Here is a 14,764-nt window from a genome sequence, read left to right as displayed (position 1 = left end):
TCCATATATCCCTTTTATAGCATGGTCGGTGGGTAAATCTTTTGGTTTGCTTTTGCAACAGATAAGGGAAGATATTCTATATCTTTGGAGTATCGATAAAAGTATAATAGGAATAAAGTTATTCCATGAGGTATTCATTTAGCCTTAGACATGTTCATACACATGTAAGTTTGTGTGGTTCTCTTCATGAATCTTTCATACTCCCATTTGTATGTTACTAGGCTTTCCTTGGCAGCCTGTGATTGACTGCTAACTAATTGAATGTACAAATTTCCCGGCAATCTGCATCGCATACAATCTGCTCACTCCACAATTTCCTTTGTCCTTTTCAAACACAGGCTAAGTTGCATTTCAAGTGACTTAATGCCTCTTATATACAAGAATAAAAGCATATAATCTAACCCATAACTATAAGAGATTTACAATCTCTGTGCCTCTGTATGAGTACCTTTATTCTTCATGGGTGTGATAGGGTAATGTATTTGCACTACAGAGGGCAAATTTATAATTTAACCTACAATAAAGAATCAAGATCTATCACAAACGAGTATTATCTGTAGCATATAAGTGGAAAACAACTATTATCAAGTATATATCTAGTAGCGTATGCAAACCTGGGAAGCTTGAAAGTTAGAAATAAACAGTGGAGAATAAAGAACTTTTAAGCTTGTCCATAAGATCAGATGCTTAGTTTTTGTAGTTAAGAAGTGTGCAAGGTGTATTCAAAGCCAGCACTGTTTAACTTGTTCAAAATTCAAAAGTAATATCCAAATTGAGATTCTCCAATGTTGTCCAGTGAAAAAAAAAGTCTTCTCCCCTGGATCAGCAATAGCAATTTATGTGATCATGCTTATTAAATCATGACAGAATAATAATAATAGTAGTAGTAGTAGTAGTAGTAGTAATAGCATCTATAAGAATTCTTTTTTACATGCATATATACTTTTAGCTCGTAGACTAATTATAAGTAAGATAAATACCTTTCGATATATAAATTAGACAATCGAATCAATCATCTTAAAAAACTATTAAGAACAGACTCAAAGCATGCTCATTCGTTCTTCTAAAAAAACTATTAAATATCACCTTTAATACTTATGGGGAGATCGAACCCTTAAATTTAGTATTTTGCTTATTTTACTCTTAACTGAAAATAAAATATATTCACTTTTTCCATTTTATCGTGAAATTTTAATATGTAGTTAGGTCGAGAGAGGGTATTTGATACATATAAAAAAATAGTTTAAGAATATTTATGTGAAAGCTAAGTATTTTAAGGCATATATATATAATAATAATAATATCATACCATCTATGATGCTACGCATCCTAACAAAGCAACATGTGCTCACATGAATCTAGTAACTTTGGGATTGCTTTATTAGGATTAAATTATTCCAGTTAGATTATAATATTTTCTTCATGCAGTTTAAAATTGAAATTAACTTAATAATAGATAATGCAAGAATACAACAATTAAATAATGATGCCATCAAACACCAAATGGTTTCTTTCTCCCAAAAAAATGGTAGGTAAGTAAATATTAAAACACTGCAGAATATACTAGATGTAAAGAAAGCAAGGTGGTTAGCAACTCCATAAAAAAATAATTTCATCTTTGGTTTAGTCTACTCTTTCATTTATTTATATAAAGCCACTGGAATATTCTTGCAAAACTATTCAAACTTGTATTCATGTGGCACATCACATGGCTTTCTACTTGAAAATTCTACGCAAAGTTTCTCAAATAAAAATATTAAAATTGAAAGTAAATAAGGTTCACATGCTAACCATTAATGAGTATTATAATTTTTTATTAAGCTCTTTTAATTATCATTTTACAGCTTAATCTTACTACTCACAATTAGAGTTGAAACGTAGATTAATAAAATACTATTTAATATTATCCGATATTATATCACAAGAAAACAAAATATATATTTTTGCAACTTATCCATTAGGAAGTGCTCAATAAATATATATTTTTTTTTATCAAAAACTAACTGTAATAATTAATAATTATGGAGCCATTTGAAGAAAGCAGTTACAATAACAATAATTTCATTTCAAATATTTTCAATGACAATTATGGTGTGAAAAAAAAACTTTATATTTTTTAACCATTTCATTAGATGCTTAGTACTATCCAAAGTTCATCATATCCAGCTACTTCCAAATACAATAACACGATTGGAATCCCAAGATGTCTTATCTTCTCTTCATCCTCAAAGTCTCTTTCATGGGAGGCGTTCAGAGTCGTAAGTCAACTCTGTGTGTTGTCGTGAGTAGATCAACTTTAGGTGACGTGATTAGCTAATCTACGACCTTGACTTCGATCCCATCCATGGGGAAGAAATCCAATACCATTCAACACCAGGACTAAAAGAAACCAAATGGAAACTGTTGGTATCTTCTATTTCTTTTCTCCTACACTTCTCCAAGCAGGAGGACTTAATCTGCATGCACTCGAGGAGTAATCCATTTAATTTCCTGCGATCAAGGGTGTCGATGATCTGCTGCTGCTCATTGGTTCTCCAAGTCCATGAAGCCTTTTTTCTATCTGATAACTTGCAACTTGCAAGCTTTTTTAAGCCTATCTGAATGCAACGTTACCTGAATAAATAAATAAATAAAAGTTTCTGTCAACACTCTTTTACATAGAATAGTTTTATTTTTTCTCTTTCTTTCTTTCTTTGGTGTTGTATTGACATCACTACCTAATCATACTATGACTATATCTCTTCAAGTATTGGAGAAATTAATATGGATTTTAAGGGGTGGTCTAATTATGTCAGCTGTCTATCTGTCCTTCGTCTTACTCTTATGTGTGAACTAATAGAACTGGGCATTGCCGTAAAGGAATTAATATTAATAAACTATGACTAATAAGAAGAGAAAGTTATAATTTGGACCCTCCCATGACTCCTTCAAACACCCTAGGCATTATTTTACTCTTATTTTGAGGAAGGAAAGCTATAAAATTTGAGGTAAAATATTTATATGGTATTTTCTGTTAACACCGTAAATTATAGTTGAAGGGTCACAAAAATATAATAAACTAAAACTGTCTAGGTAAAAGTAAATATTAATTTTAATTCTGATGATAATAATTGTGTTTCTAAATATCTAGAGGAGTGGTAGACCATCATTTGAGATATTAATAATTCTTTTACTATATTATTATTCTTCATGAAAGACAAATCTAGGCAAGATACAAACAACTGTTTAAAATAAAATTTGCATTAAGAAAAGGTTGTCATATCCTACATGAAGGTCATAACACTTAATTAAATGCTAGTGGTTGACTTCAAAACAACAAGACGTAATAGCTATTAGTTGGACTAATTAAAGATCATTCTATGGCTGTACACCACTATGTTTGATAAGTTTAGATTATTTCACAATGACCATAGGAGGAATAATTAGTGATTCATAAGTCCGTATGAAGCTCGTGACTATTTTATATATCCTCTGTAGCTTAACTACCTACTATAAATAAATTAACTAACAAACATATCATTTTAAGCTTTTAAAGAAGAAGTGTCTTTTTATATTTTATATTCTAACATTTCTCCTCACTTCTAGTTTGATTTGGTCGGCTAAAAAAATGGATTTAATTTGAATAAGTGAAGTTTTATAATTTAAAGCAAAGATAGGCACGACAAAATTTGAACCGGTAACTTTTAACTTTGATACTAAGTTAACTAACAAATTACTCCAAAAACTTAAACTATTAAAAAATAATAATTTTTTATATTTTATATTTTAATATTCGTTATCTTTGTTATCTCATTAATAATTCTATAACCCTTTTTAATTGATTTGTAATTAAAATATTAAGACCACATGAAGAATCGGTTAAACAATAAGAAAATACTTAAATTATAGCTTACTCATCAGCTAATAAGAAAACATCTTATATATTAATTTATCAACTAATTGGTCAGTATCCTCTAAAAAAATTTCAAAAAGATTATAATGAAGTCGGCAACGACTAGCGTAGAAGCGCCGAATACATACAAGTCGACGATACACCACTGCTTGCCGACTTCAGTTATATCTCTGTCTCGTGGACAAATCAAGAACTCGATCCTAGTTTTGCTTTACGAGAAATCTAGAATGGAGATCTCGTCAACGTGTTATTATTCCCGCACCGTTAGTTCTATGGCTAAGGGATTCGGAGTCATAAGCGAGGAATTTTGGACGCGCATAACGTGTTCGACTCTGGTACCACTAGTGTTCTTCCCCCACTTCGATGTGACGTGTAAGGTGTTCGACCTCATTTTTGTTTAATTCTTCTTTGGGGATGCGATGATAAGTACTTTCGTACAAGAGATCGGAAATCTTTTGAGTTATTATGGCGGCATCCACTTCTATAATGGCGTACAAAATAGTATTCACTGCCTTGGGTTGCTTGATGCTGGCAACCCTAATTTACACTCTCGTCACCGATGGATCTCCCTTCCGACGCGAACTGTTTACACCGTAAGTTTCTCTTCAGATCGGTGTGGGTTTTAATGTCTAACATGAAATGGGGGTAAAGATTGATTACTTAGTTTCTTTTCGTGCTCAATTTAGTAATTTAGTTGAGGGTAGAGAGGGGGAAACTTATAGCTATGATATGTCTCGATACAACTAAGGTTATCCTGATGTACGATGCCCTAGGAGTCGGGGCTAATGCGTAAGAATCAAATGCACACTCAAATAAACATGCAATGAAACTGTGATATACAGAAGGTGTCCTACACTATCTGAGATGCAAATTATAAGATGTAGAGATAGAAGGAAAACAAAATTAAGCAATAAAAAAAAGATAGTAGGAGAGTAACTAGCAATATTCCAAAGAAGTCAGAATAGTTACCAGGTCGTAAGCACTATCTTTTTTTGATTAATTCCTTAAGATCCATTTCAAAATCCACCATTGAACACTTGGTAGGTTTTCGGTATCTTGAGATCTACACCCGACAGTATGCTTCTACAGTACCAGGGGTACATGGTACAATATCAGCGGTACTTGCTACAGTAGTGGTGCATTCGTATAGCGCTGAACCTCAAAAGCAGCGAAGAGTAAGAAGATCAGGAAAAGAGATAACCCGGATTCATTCGAGGGTTTGATTTCAAGATCAATAATAATCTCCTGAACAAGTAGGGTTTGATTTCCTTAAATAGGAATTGTAATTCCTAGTATGACTAGTTTACACTTGACTTATATGTCTTATTACAAATCAACCACAATTAAACCTAATACAATTTTAATAGACTCAAACTAAACCGAAATCAAGTCTTAAAGAAAACTAACTTGACCCAACAATGAAATAAAACCTATTACATCATTCTAGGTCTCAATCGATCCAATTCAGATCCGAGAAGGATTGAATTGATCAACATAAATGAAACAGTTGCATCATAACCATTGTTTGATGTGTCGTCGCACATTCGGAGACTTGGATATTTCTTCCAACATCGCACATAAGTGTGGAAACCATCTCGAACTTCATCATATCCTTTATGTACTTTCCTTGCCAAGTTATTGTCCAAGTTTATTAAATGTGGATTTCTTTGTAAAAGAAGAGAATCTAATAATCTGGTTTCTCTACTTCTTGGTTTATCATTTGGAATTTAAATCTAGCAAATGATTTAATAATTCTTTGTGTATCTTTGTGATTTGTTCTATATCAAGAATGACAATAATTATCAGTACATTAGTTAATAACAAGTGTGTCAACCATAACCGGTGCTAATAAAAAAAGTCCACAATAGTTAGTACATAAAGAAGATTCACATGCTCAATGTGCCAAGGGTTTTATCTGGATTGCCCACTGATAAATGTACATCAATAGTTCCACTATGGATATCTAAGTTGAAATAGGCATGGTCGTCATGTTAGCCCATTAATTTCTGCAACTTATTCATTTTAAGAATCAGTTATTAACTTATTATGAACCTATGTTTGGGTGTCATTAGATCGTGGAAGTATCACCTCTTTCAAGATTATCATGAAGATTCAGTTTATACTTAACTTGCTTACATGTGTGCATGCAAGCTAATTTTTTTTTTCTTGAAGAATTTTATCCACTATAAAGGTGCTGTTATTTGTATTTTTGACTCTGAAAGGTGTTTTAACATCTGTACTAATATTCGTAGTCCACAAACTTGTGTAGGTGGATGGCTGCAACTTTGGCTGACTTCTATGTTAATGTGGTGGCAATATCTGTATGTCTGGAAACTTATATTTGAAGCACTTGTATTCATCAATTTTCATAATAGTTTGATTTGCAAAATACATATATAACGTTGCGCTGTGTGTGTCCAATTTTAGGTTTGGGTTGTCTACAAAGAGTCAAGCTGGATTCATTCAGTATTTTGGATAATATCATTAGTATGTTTTGGCAGGTATGCTCATCTTACATTTATGTATGTATCTGTACCTCATATATCTATCAGCAGGAACCAACCTGCACTTTCTTATCAAATTTCATTCATCTTATTTGGATGCTCTTTAAGCCTTCCCTTCCATGTATCCACTGTCAGGACTGGTTCCATTATAGTCCATCTGTTGGTTGTTTGCTTGTACCTCCTGGTCCTTGATCTCCAAGTAGCTTTATTCTCCTTCATTGTTCTACTTTTACTTACCTATTATAAGCTTATTCAACTTTATATTTTGAATGTACCTAAAGGACACAAATTATTAACTTTACTCCTAGATGTAGGTCTAGAAATTCTATGTATTTGCACATAACTGCTTTCCTAGAAAAATTATATATGCTAAACTCTGTGCCTTTAGTGCTACATTATCTTTTAATCAGGTTGGGATGTTAGTTTCTTTCTTTTAGTTGTTCACCATTTATGCTTATTAAGATATTCTTAAATTGTCAATTAAATGTGCTTTATTCCTTTCTCATTGAATCACTTTTATGAACTTATTTTAATGTTCCTTTATTTATTTATTTTGGTTGGAATTGATAATCTTCTTATCTTTACAGCATTGCCACATGTGCTTACATTGTCAAGAAACTCTTTGAAATTTCATTTCAAGGTACTGCACAAGATCCTCTGGATCTTTTATTCCTAAGGTACAATATCAGCTCATGACATATTGTCTGCAGGAAATTTAGCTAAGATCTTTGTTATAATCATGATGCTAATTTATTGTTTTATGGATGATAGCTCATTGAGCCTCATTCTATGTTATGACCTTAATCTTCTAGCTCATCTGTTTGTTTCCTATGTTTCGTTTACAAAATTCTTAATAGTTAATCACTTCAATCGGGGCCACCCTTGAAGGTGCACTTTATATCAGTATAGTACCTCGATATAGTGTTATCGATGCTACCGCTAAAATATTCAAGATTCAGTATTTTGAGTATTGGGTGTGTTTATCAACATTGACTAGGTGTTCATACTCACAAGTACATTAGGTAATGTGATCTAAATGATTAAAGTTTCCAACTACTGATTTTCTCTTTGCTGAGTTCATTTTAGATTGTGGTTCTTCATTTCATTGAGAAGAAAGAGCAATTTTCCAGACATTAAGAAACATCTAAAACTATGGATGATGATGATGATGATCTGACAACATACATATGGAATTGAAACGAGAAAAGATCCAAACCCAAAACAGGTTTGAAGAGAAGAGAGGAATCTAGTGAAAGATATTTTCCTTTAGAATGATAGGGGACCTTAGCCTTATTTATATAAATCAACATATATCTAAATATATAAATAAAACAACGATGGCCGTGCCAGTGGCACGTGCAGTGCCATGCCACTTTGGTTTTTGGGGGGTACTCCTCTAGAAGAACTGGAAACTCAATAAGAGAGCGGTCCGAAGGGCAGAGGGAACTAATAGTAAAGGAGTGTCCATGGATAGACAAGTATCAAGCCAGTGGGGGGCAGATGGTGGGGTTGAAGTAGAAATATTTGAGCGGGCGGAAGATAAAATAGGTTTAGAAAGATTTAGAAAGGATAAGTCGAAGAGAGCCAAAGCATCGAAGGTGAAGAAATGTTTCTCTTTTAGAAAAATGATATGACATGATATTCTAAGACGATAAGCAGATGTGTCATAATAAATATGGCATGATATCCTAAGGGATAGCTTGTTATGTTCACCAAAAGGAAAAAGAACAAAGCAAGTGTACCCAAAGACACGAAGATGATCATAAAATGGTGATCTACCAAAAAGATATTCGTACAGGGTCACACCTTAAGGACTGTTGTGGAGTTCGATTAATGAGGTAGAGAGCAAAAAAGAAAGGCATTAACCCAATAAGAGTGAGGAACATAGGCCTCAAACAAAAGAGCACGATTGGTCTCAACTCTTAAGAATATGACGATACTTTCGTTTGGTAACTCCATTCTGAGCAGGGGTATAAGGACATGACTGCCAAGATAAGGTATCGTCAGAAGTATGAATGGAGCAAAACTCAAAGGAAAGATACTCATGAGCCCCATTCGATTGGAAGATTTTAATGGATCAATCAAACTGAGTACAAACTATAGAAGAGAAATACGATAGGTTTGACATACCTCCGAGCGTTGACGTATGAGGTAAACTCCAGTGAAACGAGAGAAATTATTAATAAAATAGACATAATAGAAAAAAAAACTAAGACTCGAAGATAGTAGAGCAAGGCCCCAAATATCTAAGTGCACAAGGTAAAAAGGGGAATTAGAGATATTCTCACTAAGAAGAAAATGAATGGCTCGGTGTTTTGCCAACATGCAACCATTACAAAAAGACAAAGAAAAATGACTACTACTTAAGCTCTCAGACCGTGACAAGGTCTTAAGATACTGACTCGATATATGATCTAGACGTCGATGTCATAGGTCTAAAGGAGAGAAAGGGGTGACTAGACAAACACTGGGATAAAGTGATAAAAGGTGAAGCTGATCCAAGTAGGTATTAGATAAAATAAGGCGACTCGTGGGATATGTGGTAGGGGTAATGCAACCAATATGAGAGATGGGTAATGAGCCCTATCGATTGTGTGAACATGAGAAGAGCAAGAGAGGTAGAGGTGAGGCTAGTAAAAATAGAAGAGTCACCAGTCATATAATATGAGACACTAGAATAAAAAAATATAAAATTTAGTCATACCAAGGACATCAGAGACAAAAGTGGAGGCACTAGTGAAGCTAAGAGCTTTATGAATGAGCTGCTGAATCTGCAGAAGTTGTGCACTGCTGAATGTGGGATTAGTAGAGTGATCAGATAGATCGGTGCTCGGGGCAACGGATAAGGAAGCCAAGTGACTATTCTTGTCCTTGCTTGATCCCTCTTTTCTAGAACGAGGAACAAGCTTAGAGTGAAGTCGATAGCAGCAAACGACATGATGACCAGAACGACCGCAATGAGCGCACATAGGATGCAATAACTGATGGTCTTGTCCAGATACATGAGTGGCGCAAGCAGCAGTCAAAATATTAAGTGTGATTGGTATAGGAGCAGGGGTAGCATCGAGTACACTTTTTATGGCAACAAAAGGCGGTGTAGCAGTGACCTGTTGAGAGGGCAAAAGACGCTGCCTAAGCTCTTCAGCCTGTAGCTCATCAACTGCATTGTCCATACTCTAGAGAGTGGAGCGATGCAATAGATGATGAGTCAGATCCCCAAACTATGGACTTAGAGCAGCTAGAAAGTCCATCAATCGGTTGTCGTCACAGTGATGCTGAGTAGCTGCCGAGTCAAGGGAGAGAAAGTAGGCTCCATTAATATGAGCTCGCGCCGTATGCCAGTCATGCGAGCATAGAAGTCCTGGATAGATAACTAACCCTATTTAGCCTCCTGAGCATCACGACGAAGCTGAAAATGGCGCATTAGACTTGACTGAACAAATCGACGACTGAGGACTACCTAGATAGCCTGGGATGAAGATAATGTTTGAAGCTAAGGTCGAAATGATCGGTCGACCTATAATATAAAATAGATAAAGAACTCCATGTCACACAAAGGCCACTTAGCATACTTAGGAGAAAGGAGCTTAGACTGAATGGTTGTGGGCATGCTAGACTCAATAGGGGTCATAGTGGTAGTCTGAATGACTGTGTGAGGGGGAGCACACTCCGTAGAGATGCTGTCGATGTGCCCAAGGAGACGTCACTCGCAAATAACAATCTTGATAGAAGACGCCCAAGTGATCTAATCACTCTGAGTGACGAGTAAAAATCAACCATAGACACTCTCACGACCAACCGAGACATAAGACATCATTGGAGAAGATGTCAATCTGACAAACACCTTGAGGGCATTTTGAAAAGAACAAAGAATTTTCTAAGACCTTTTGGCAAATAGTTGGTGAGCAGAGTCTTAATTTTCAATGAGGCTTTTCATCAAACAGGATGTGAGCACCTCAGAAAACTACAAGATGAGTCTTGACAGAGAAAGGATGGGGCTCAACCTCTTTGGTATAGTAGTAAAGAGAAGAGGAGTCGAGGTAGAAAAGCTCAAAAGCTTGACAATCAGTGATAATTGGAGAGCTCAGGGATGGCGACCAGTGAATAAGCTCATCACGACTGGAGTGACGCGGTGGTGAGAGAAAAGCTCACCAGCGACAGCAATGAAGCTTTCGGGTGTGGGCGCACAACAAGGGTCGAGATGCTACAAGGAGAGAATCTGGTGACTGGGCAAAGGGAGAGAAAGCAGAGATGCTGATTGGGACACGGCGCAACGAGCTAGAGAGGAGTTTCCAGTGACTTGGTGGAGCTGGCGGGACGTCTCGGCCAGAGAGAGATTCCGAGGGGAGGGAGAACGAGCAAGGGAGGTGGGAGGTGAAGGAGATCCAACGGCTGAGAAAGAATCCTAGAAATCGGATGGCTCTGATACCATGAAATGAGAATAGATCCAAACCCAAAACAAGTTTGAAGAGAAGAGAGGATTCTGGTGAAAAGTGTTTTCTTTTAGATTGATAGGGGACCCTGGCTCTATTTATACAATTCATCGTATATCTGAATAAATAAATGAAATATAACACAATAACTCTAATAGGAATGTTATAGAGTGGCGCTACATAGGTTGGAAATGGACAGCTTTGCCTTACCGCAGAATGTTTGTTACAGAAGTTCAGTTATTGCTTTTAGTTTTTGTTCATTAGTGATATTGCTCATGCGTTTTTATTGAAGGATTGGCAACATTTTGACTTATGGATATCTTTATAGCGGAGACCTTTCTGTGACTAGTTTTATGTGTTCTTATTGTAATTCAATGGTACCATTTATTGCAGTCTTAAACCTTTAACTGCAAGTCTGCAACATATACTATAATTTATACATGATCTGAGTATTTCATATAGTAACTGAAGCAAAGGGGTATTGAATGATCTAAATTTTATTGGGGATATTTAATTAGGACATAATTCAGATGTAAATCTCCAAGGAATCATCTTACCAAATAATGAGGAATAAATGCTATAAGTTTCTCAAAGTTTGACAAAGTAATAGTTTTTTTGTTATTAATTCATAAAACTGGAAAAGTATGATAGCACATGAAGTATGAAATATACCTTGATATTTATATTGTGTGAATATCATATTAACTTTCCTTGTTTGAGGTATTATTTTCATTCTGGTCTGCTTGTTTTGCACATTTTTGAATCCCTGGTCTAACATTAATGTCCCAAACAAGTTTTAGGAATGATGTACGTAAGGAGAAATGTTCTTTTGTCATATTTTGGAGAATATTCTTCAGTGTTCTGGGGCTCTTCTTGGCTTCTGTTGTCACTTATACTTTAGTTACTGATGGTTCTCCTTTTCGGAGGGAATTGTTGACACCGTAAGTATAAATTCTTACTCTTTGATGTTTCTATCTTTTCTTTATATATAACTGTATGGTACATCTGGAATCTACCTCACTGTTGCTTTAACATGTATTCAGGTGGATGGTTGCAACCTTGATCGACTTTTATATAAACATTTTTACTATATCAGTAAGAGTCACCTATCTCTTTCTGAACTTCTTTTTCTCAATCAGATGTGTTCTTTTTCTTAACTAGATAACTGGAGGATTTAGTATTAGTACTATATTTAGCAGTAGGATTATGGCATCAGGAACTCAAGCATTCCATGCAAATTTCTTTTCTGAAAGGGCATTGCACTTGTATTCATGTTCTTCATAGGAAAATAAATTCAGATGCAGTTTATGAATGATTTCCAGTATCTATTCCTAGGCAATAGACTTAACTTTCATTTTTTGTATCTTCCAAATCCCCCCTTATTGTTCTTGTCCTGTTAAAAGTGAACTCAAAGCTAGTAGAACGTATTGTAGTTCCTTCTTTTTTTTCATTTAGTGTTTTTAACTGGACACACTTACACTAATTGGCACACTAAATCATCCAAATGTAATCCAGTACTTCACTTGCCAATGTATTTTTCAGAATATGGAAAATTAAGAGGCTTTGCATGGAGGTTGTAAATCAAGTTGCATATTCATGGCTAGAAAGATGGGTTTCAGGGGGAGAAGGATAATTTAAGATAGTAATTTCTCCGTATGAGTTTTATCCTTCCAAATCTTTGCAACATGTAGCTGCAAGATAAAAAGTATTAAATTATTAATACTTAATTTAAGTCTGGAGAACACCATTTTCATTCTTGTACATGCCCACACACCTTGCATTTGGATTTCTTTTGGTGTCACTTCCATTTCCTTTTTTTCTCTTCCTTCTCGCCTCCTACAGAAGCTCATATCGGAGACTAGCAATAATTCAGTCACCTTTTCCATTTCCCTTCCTTGCTTCCAGAAATTTTTTATTCTATTTTCTCCTTCTTGAAGTTTACCACATTAGTTTTTATGGATCCAAAAATTCAAAGCAGTTCTCACTGCCAGATAGATGCGTTTCTGTTTTTGAAGTAAAACCTATAGAAACAGAAGTAGAAATTGGGACCCTGATTCTAGAAAGAAAGCAAAAGACAAGTATAAGAAGCACTAGAAGGAAAACATATTTCTTATTCTAATTGCTTTCCCAGGTATAGGAAATATGCAGGCTCTCCACATTTGCATAATGTTTCAAAATGCTGTCATTTGCATTAGGTTTCAAAATGCTGTTTCTTCATGTGGACTGTGATCTATGAATATTTCAGCTGGGCAATGTGTATATGTATATTGGTTGAAAGAAAACCTGCTTACTTTATCCTTTTTCACTACAGGTGTGGGTCACTCACAAGGAGTCATCGTGGTTGGGCGCTTTCTTTTGGATTTGCTTGTTGATCTGCTTTGGCGGGTATGTTTTTTCAATGAGAGCTCAAAATACACTGCATATTGGTGAATAACACACCAATTTCTTTGTTGTCAGCTTTTCATTCTTCTGACTTTCATCATGGCAGCTTTAGTATATGAAAAAGGTTCTCTGTTGTTAGTCTTTTTTCCCCAACCTATAAAAGTACAAGAATATGAAGTACCAAAATTTTAGTTGAATTGAAACTTTATGCTCTGCCTTTTGTGACAGTAAAAAGGTTGCAAGTGACGGAAAAGAAGTTGCCAAGTACTTGGTCTTACATCAAGATAATAACAAATGGAATAACGAGATCCAAAAGGACTTCTCACCTCAAATGGACCAATCATTTTGCGAAATAGAAGCCTATGATCTTACAATGACCATCTTCCTGTTTATATAGTGGTAGAAAAGCATCCTTCCTAGATGTTATCAATCTTCTTATGGGACAAGAACCAAGACTACTGATGTTTCCTACTCGATCCTTCTTTTCTTCCATCACCAATTGCAATATCTTGATCACTTTGATGGACACATTCATTATGCTTATTTGGTGATCATTAGGTTGTAGCAAAGCGCACCGAGAAGAGCTGCATAGTGAAATGTGAATACATATTTAGTCTGCCTAAAAATGATTGCATAAAGTAACAGTATATGTATAGTTCTTCAAGTTTGTTTTATTTGAATGGAAATGCCACGGAGAAGCATGGTAAAGTATATGCTCGCCTACACATTTTTCATTTTAAGGTCTTTCTCTAAAGTCTAAAGTAACAATATTTGTAGGGTTCTTGAAGTTCATTTCATTCAGAGAGCACTTTATGATCATTTATTTTGATAGCTATTTTTCTGCGGTAAGAAAGTAAGAGAACAAATAAAGTACTTATTTTTTATTGGTCATTTATTATTCCAATTTTCTCTATGTTCTAAAATTTGACCTTGACATTGTTCTTTCTCGTGAATAAATTAGTTACTAGCCTTTATTTCAGATCTCAATGTTGTAACACTTTTTTTTTCCCTTTATCATTGCATATGTTTGAATGACAAATCAAAATGAACATTTTAGATTAGTTTCAAGGCACATTACACATGCAACCCCAAATTTTCATGGGAAAATTATTGTTTTAATGTTCTTTCCTTCTTTGTGCTTTCAGCATCACAACGTGTGGCTACATTGCCATTCAACTTTTTCGGCTCTCATGTGAAGATCTAACGTACGAAGTTTTATTGGACTCTCATGGCAAGAATGGAAAAGATAAAGAATCACCCTCAAAGTAGTTCCTGAGCTATTATGGCCAGATTATCTATTGTTCCTTCTTTGCTAAACCTCTTAAGACCATTTTTTTGAACATCTATTGCCGACTGATTTACATGTCATAAGTTTGTAAATTTCGCTCAACAGGAAGTTGTATCTGCATTTTATTTTAGCTTGTACTTAACTCAAGGAGCATTACAGTACAAAGATGTTAATCTTGTAGTAAATAAAGACATTTTCATCTACTTAGCATGATTGCTGAATTGGTAATGTAGTGATGTGATATGTGAATCCTAGTAGCTGTTAT

At 34.9% G+C, this 14,764-nt stretch overlaps 1 protein-coding gene across 2 annotated transcripts; it reads left to right on the top strand.

The window, feature by feature from the left end:
• Positions 1-4,105: 4,105 nt before the first annotated feature.
• LOC140782778 (uncharacterized) lies at positions 4,106-14,702 on the top strand. 2 transcript variants are annotated; one of them, XM_073129555.1, is made up of 8 exons: positions 4,106-4,485; positions 6,162-6,213; positions 6,320-6,393; positions 6,984-7,073; positions 11,624-11,770; positions 11,873-11,924; positions 13,141-13,214; positions 14,357-14,702. In XM_073129555.1, exons 1-8 carry the CDS (start codon positions 4,358-4,360, stop codon positions 14,478-14,480), a joined length of 741 nt encoding a protein of 246 aa, XP_072985656.1. In that variant the 5' UTR covers positions 4,106-4,357; the 3' UTR covers positions 14,481-14,702. The 2 variants fall into 2 exon arrangements, with proteins under 2 accessions (XP_072985656.1, XP_072985657.1); XM_073129556.1 differs by having other exon boundaries at positions 4,188-4,485; positions 11,630-11,770.
• Positions 14,703-14,764: the final 62 nt, after the last annotated feature.

This window comes from Typha latifolia, chromosome 2 (genome assembly GCF_019914945.1).
Source record: "Typha latifolia isolate L0001 chromosome 2, TyphaL0001v2, whole genome shotgun sequence".
Taxonomy (NCBI): Eukaryota; Viridiplantae; Streptophyta; class Magnoliopsida; order Poales; family Typhaceae; genus Typha; species Typha latifolia.
The sequence above is the reverse complement of the archived record's forward strand: the minus strand, read 5'-3'. Positions and strand labels throughout refer to the sequence as shown.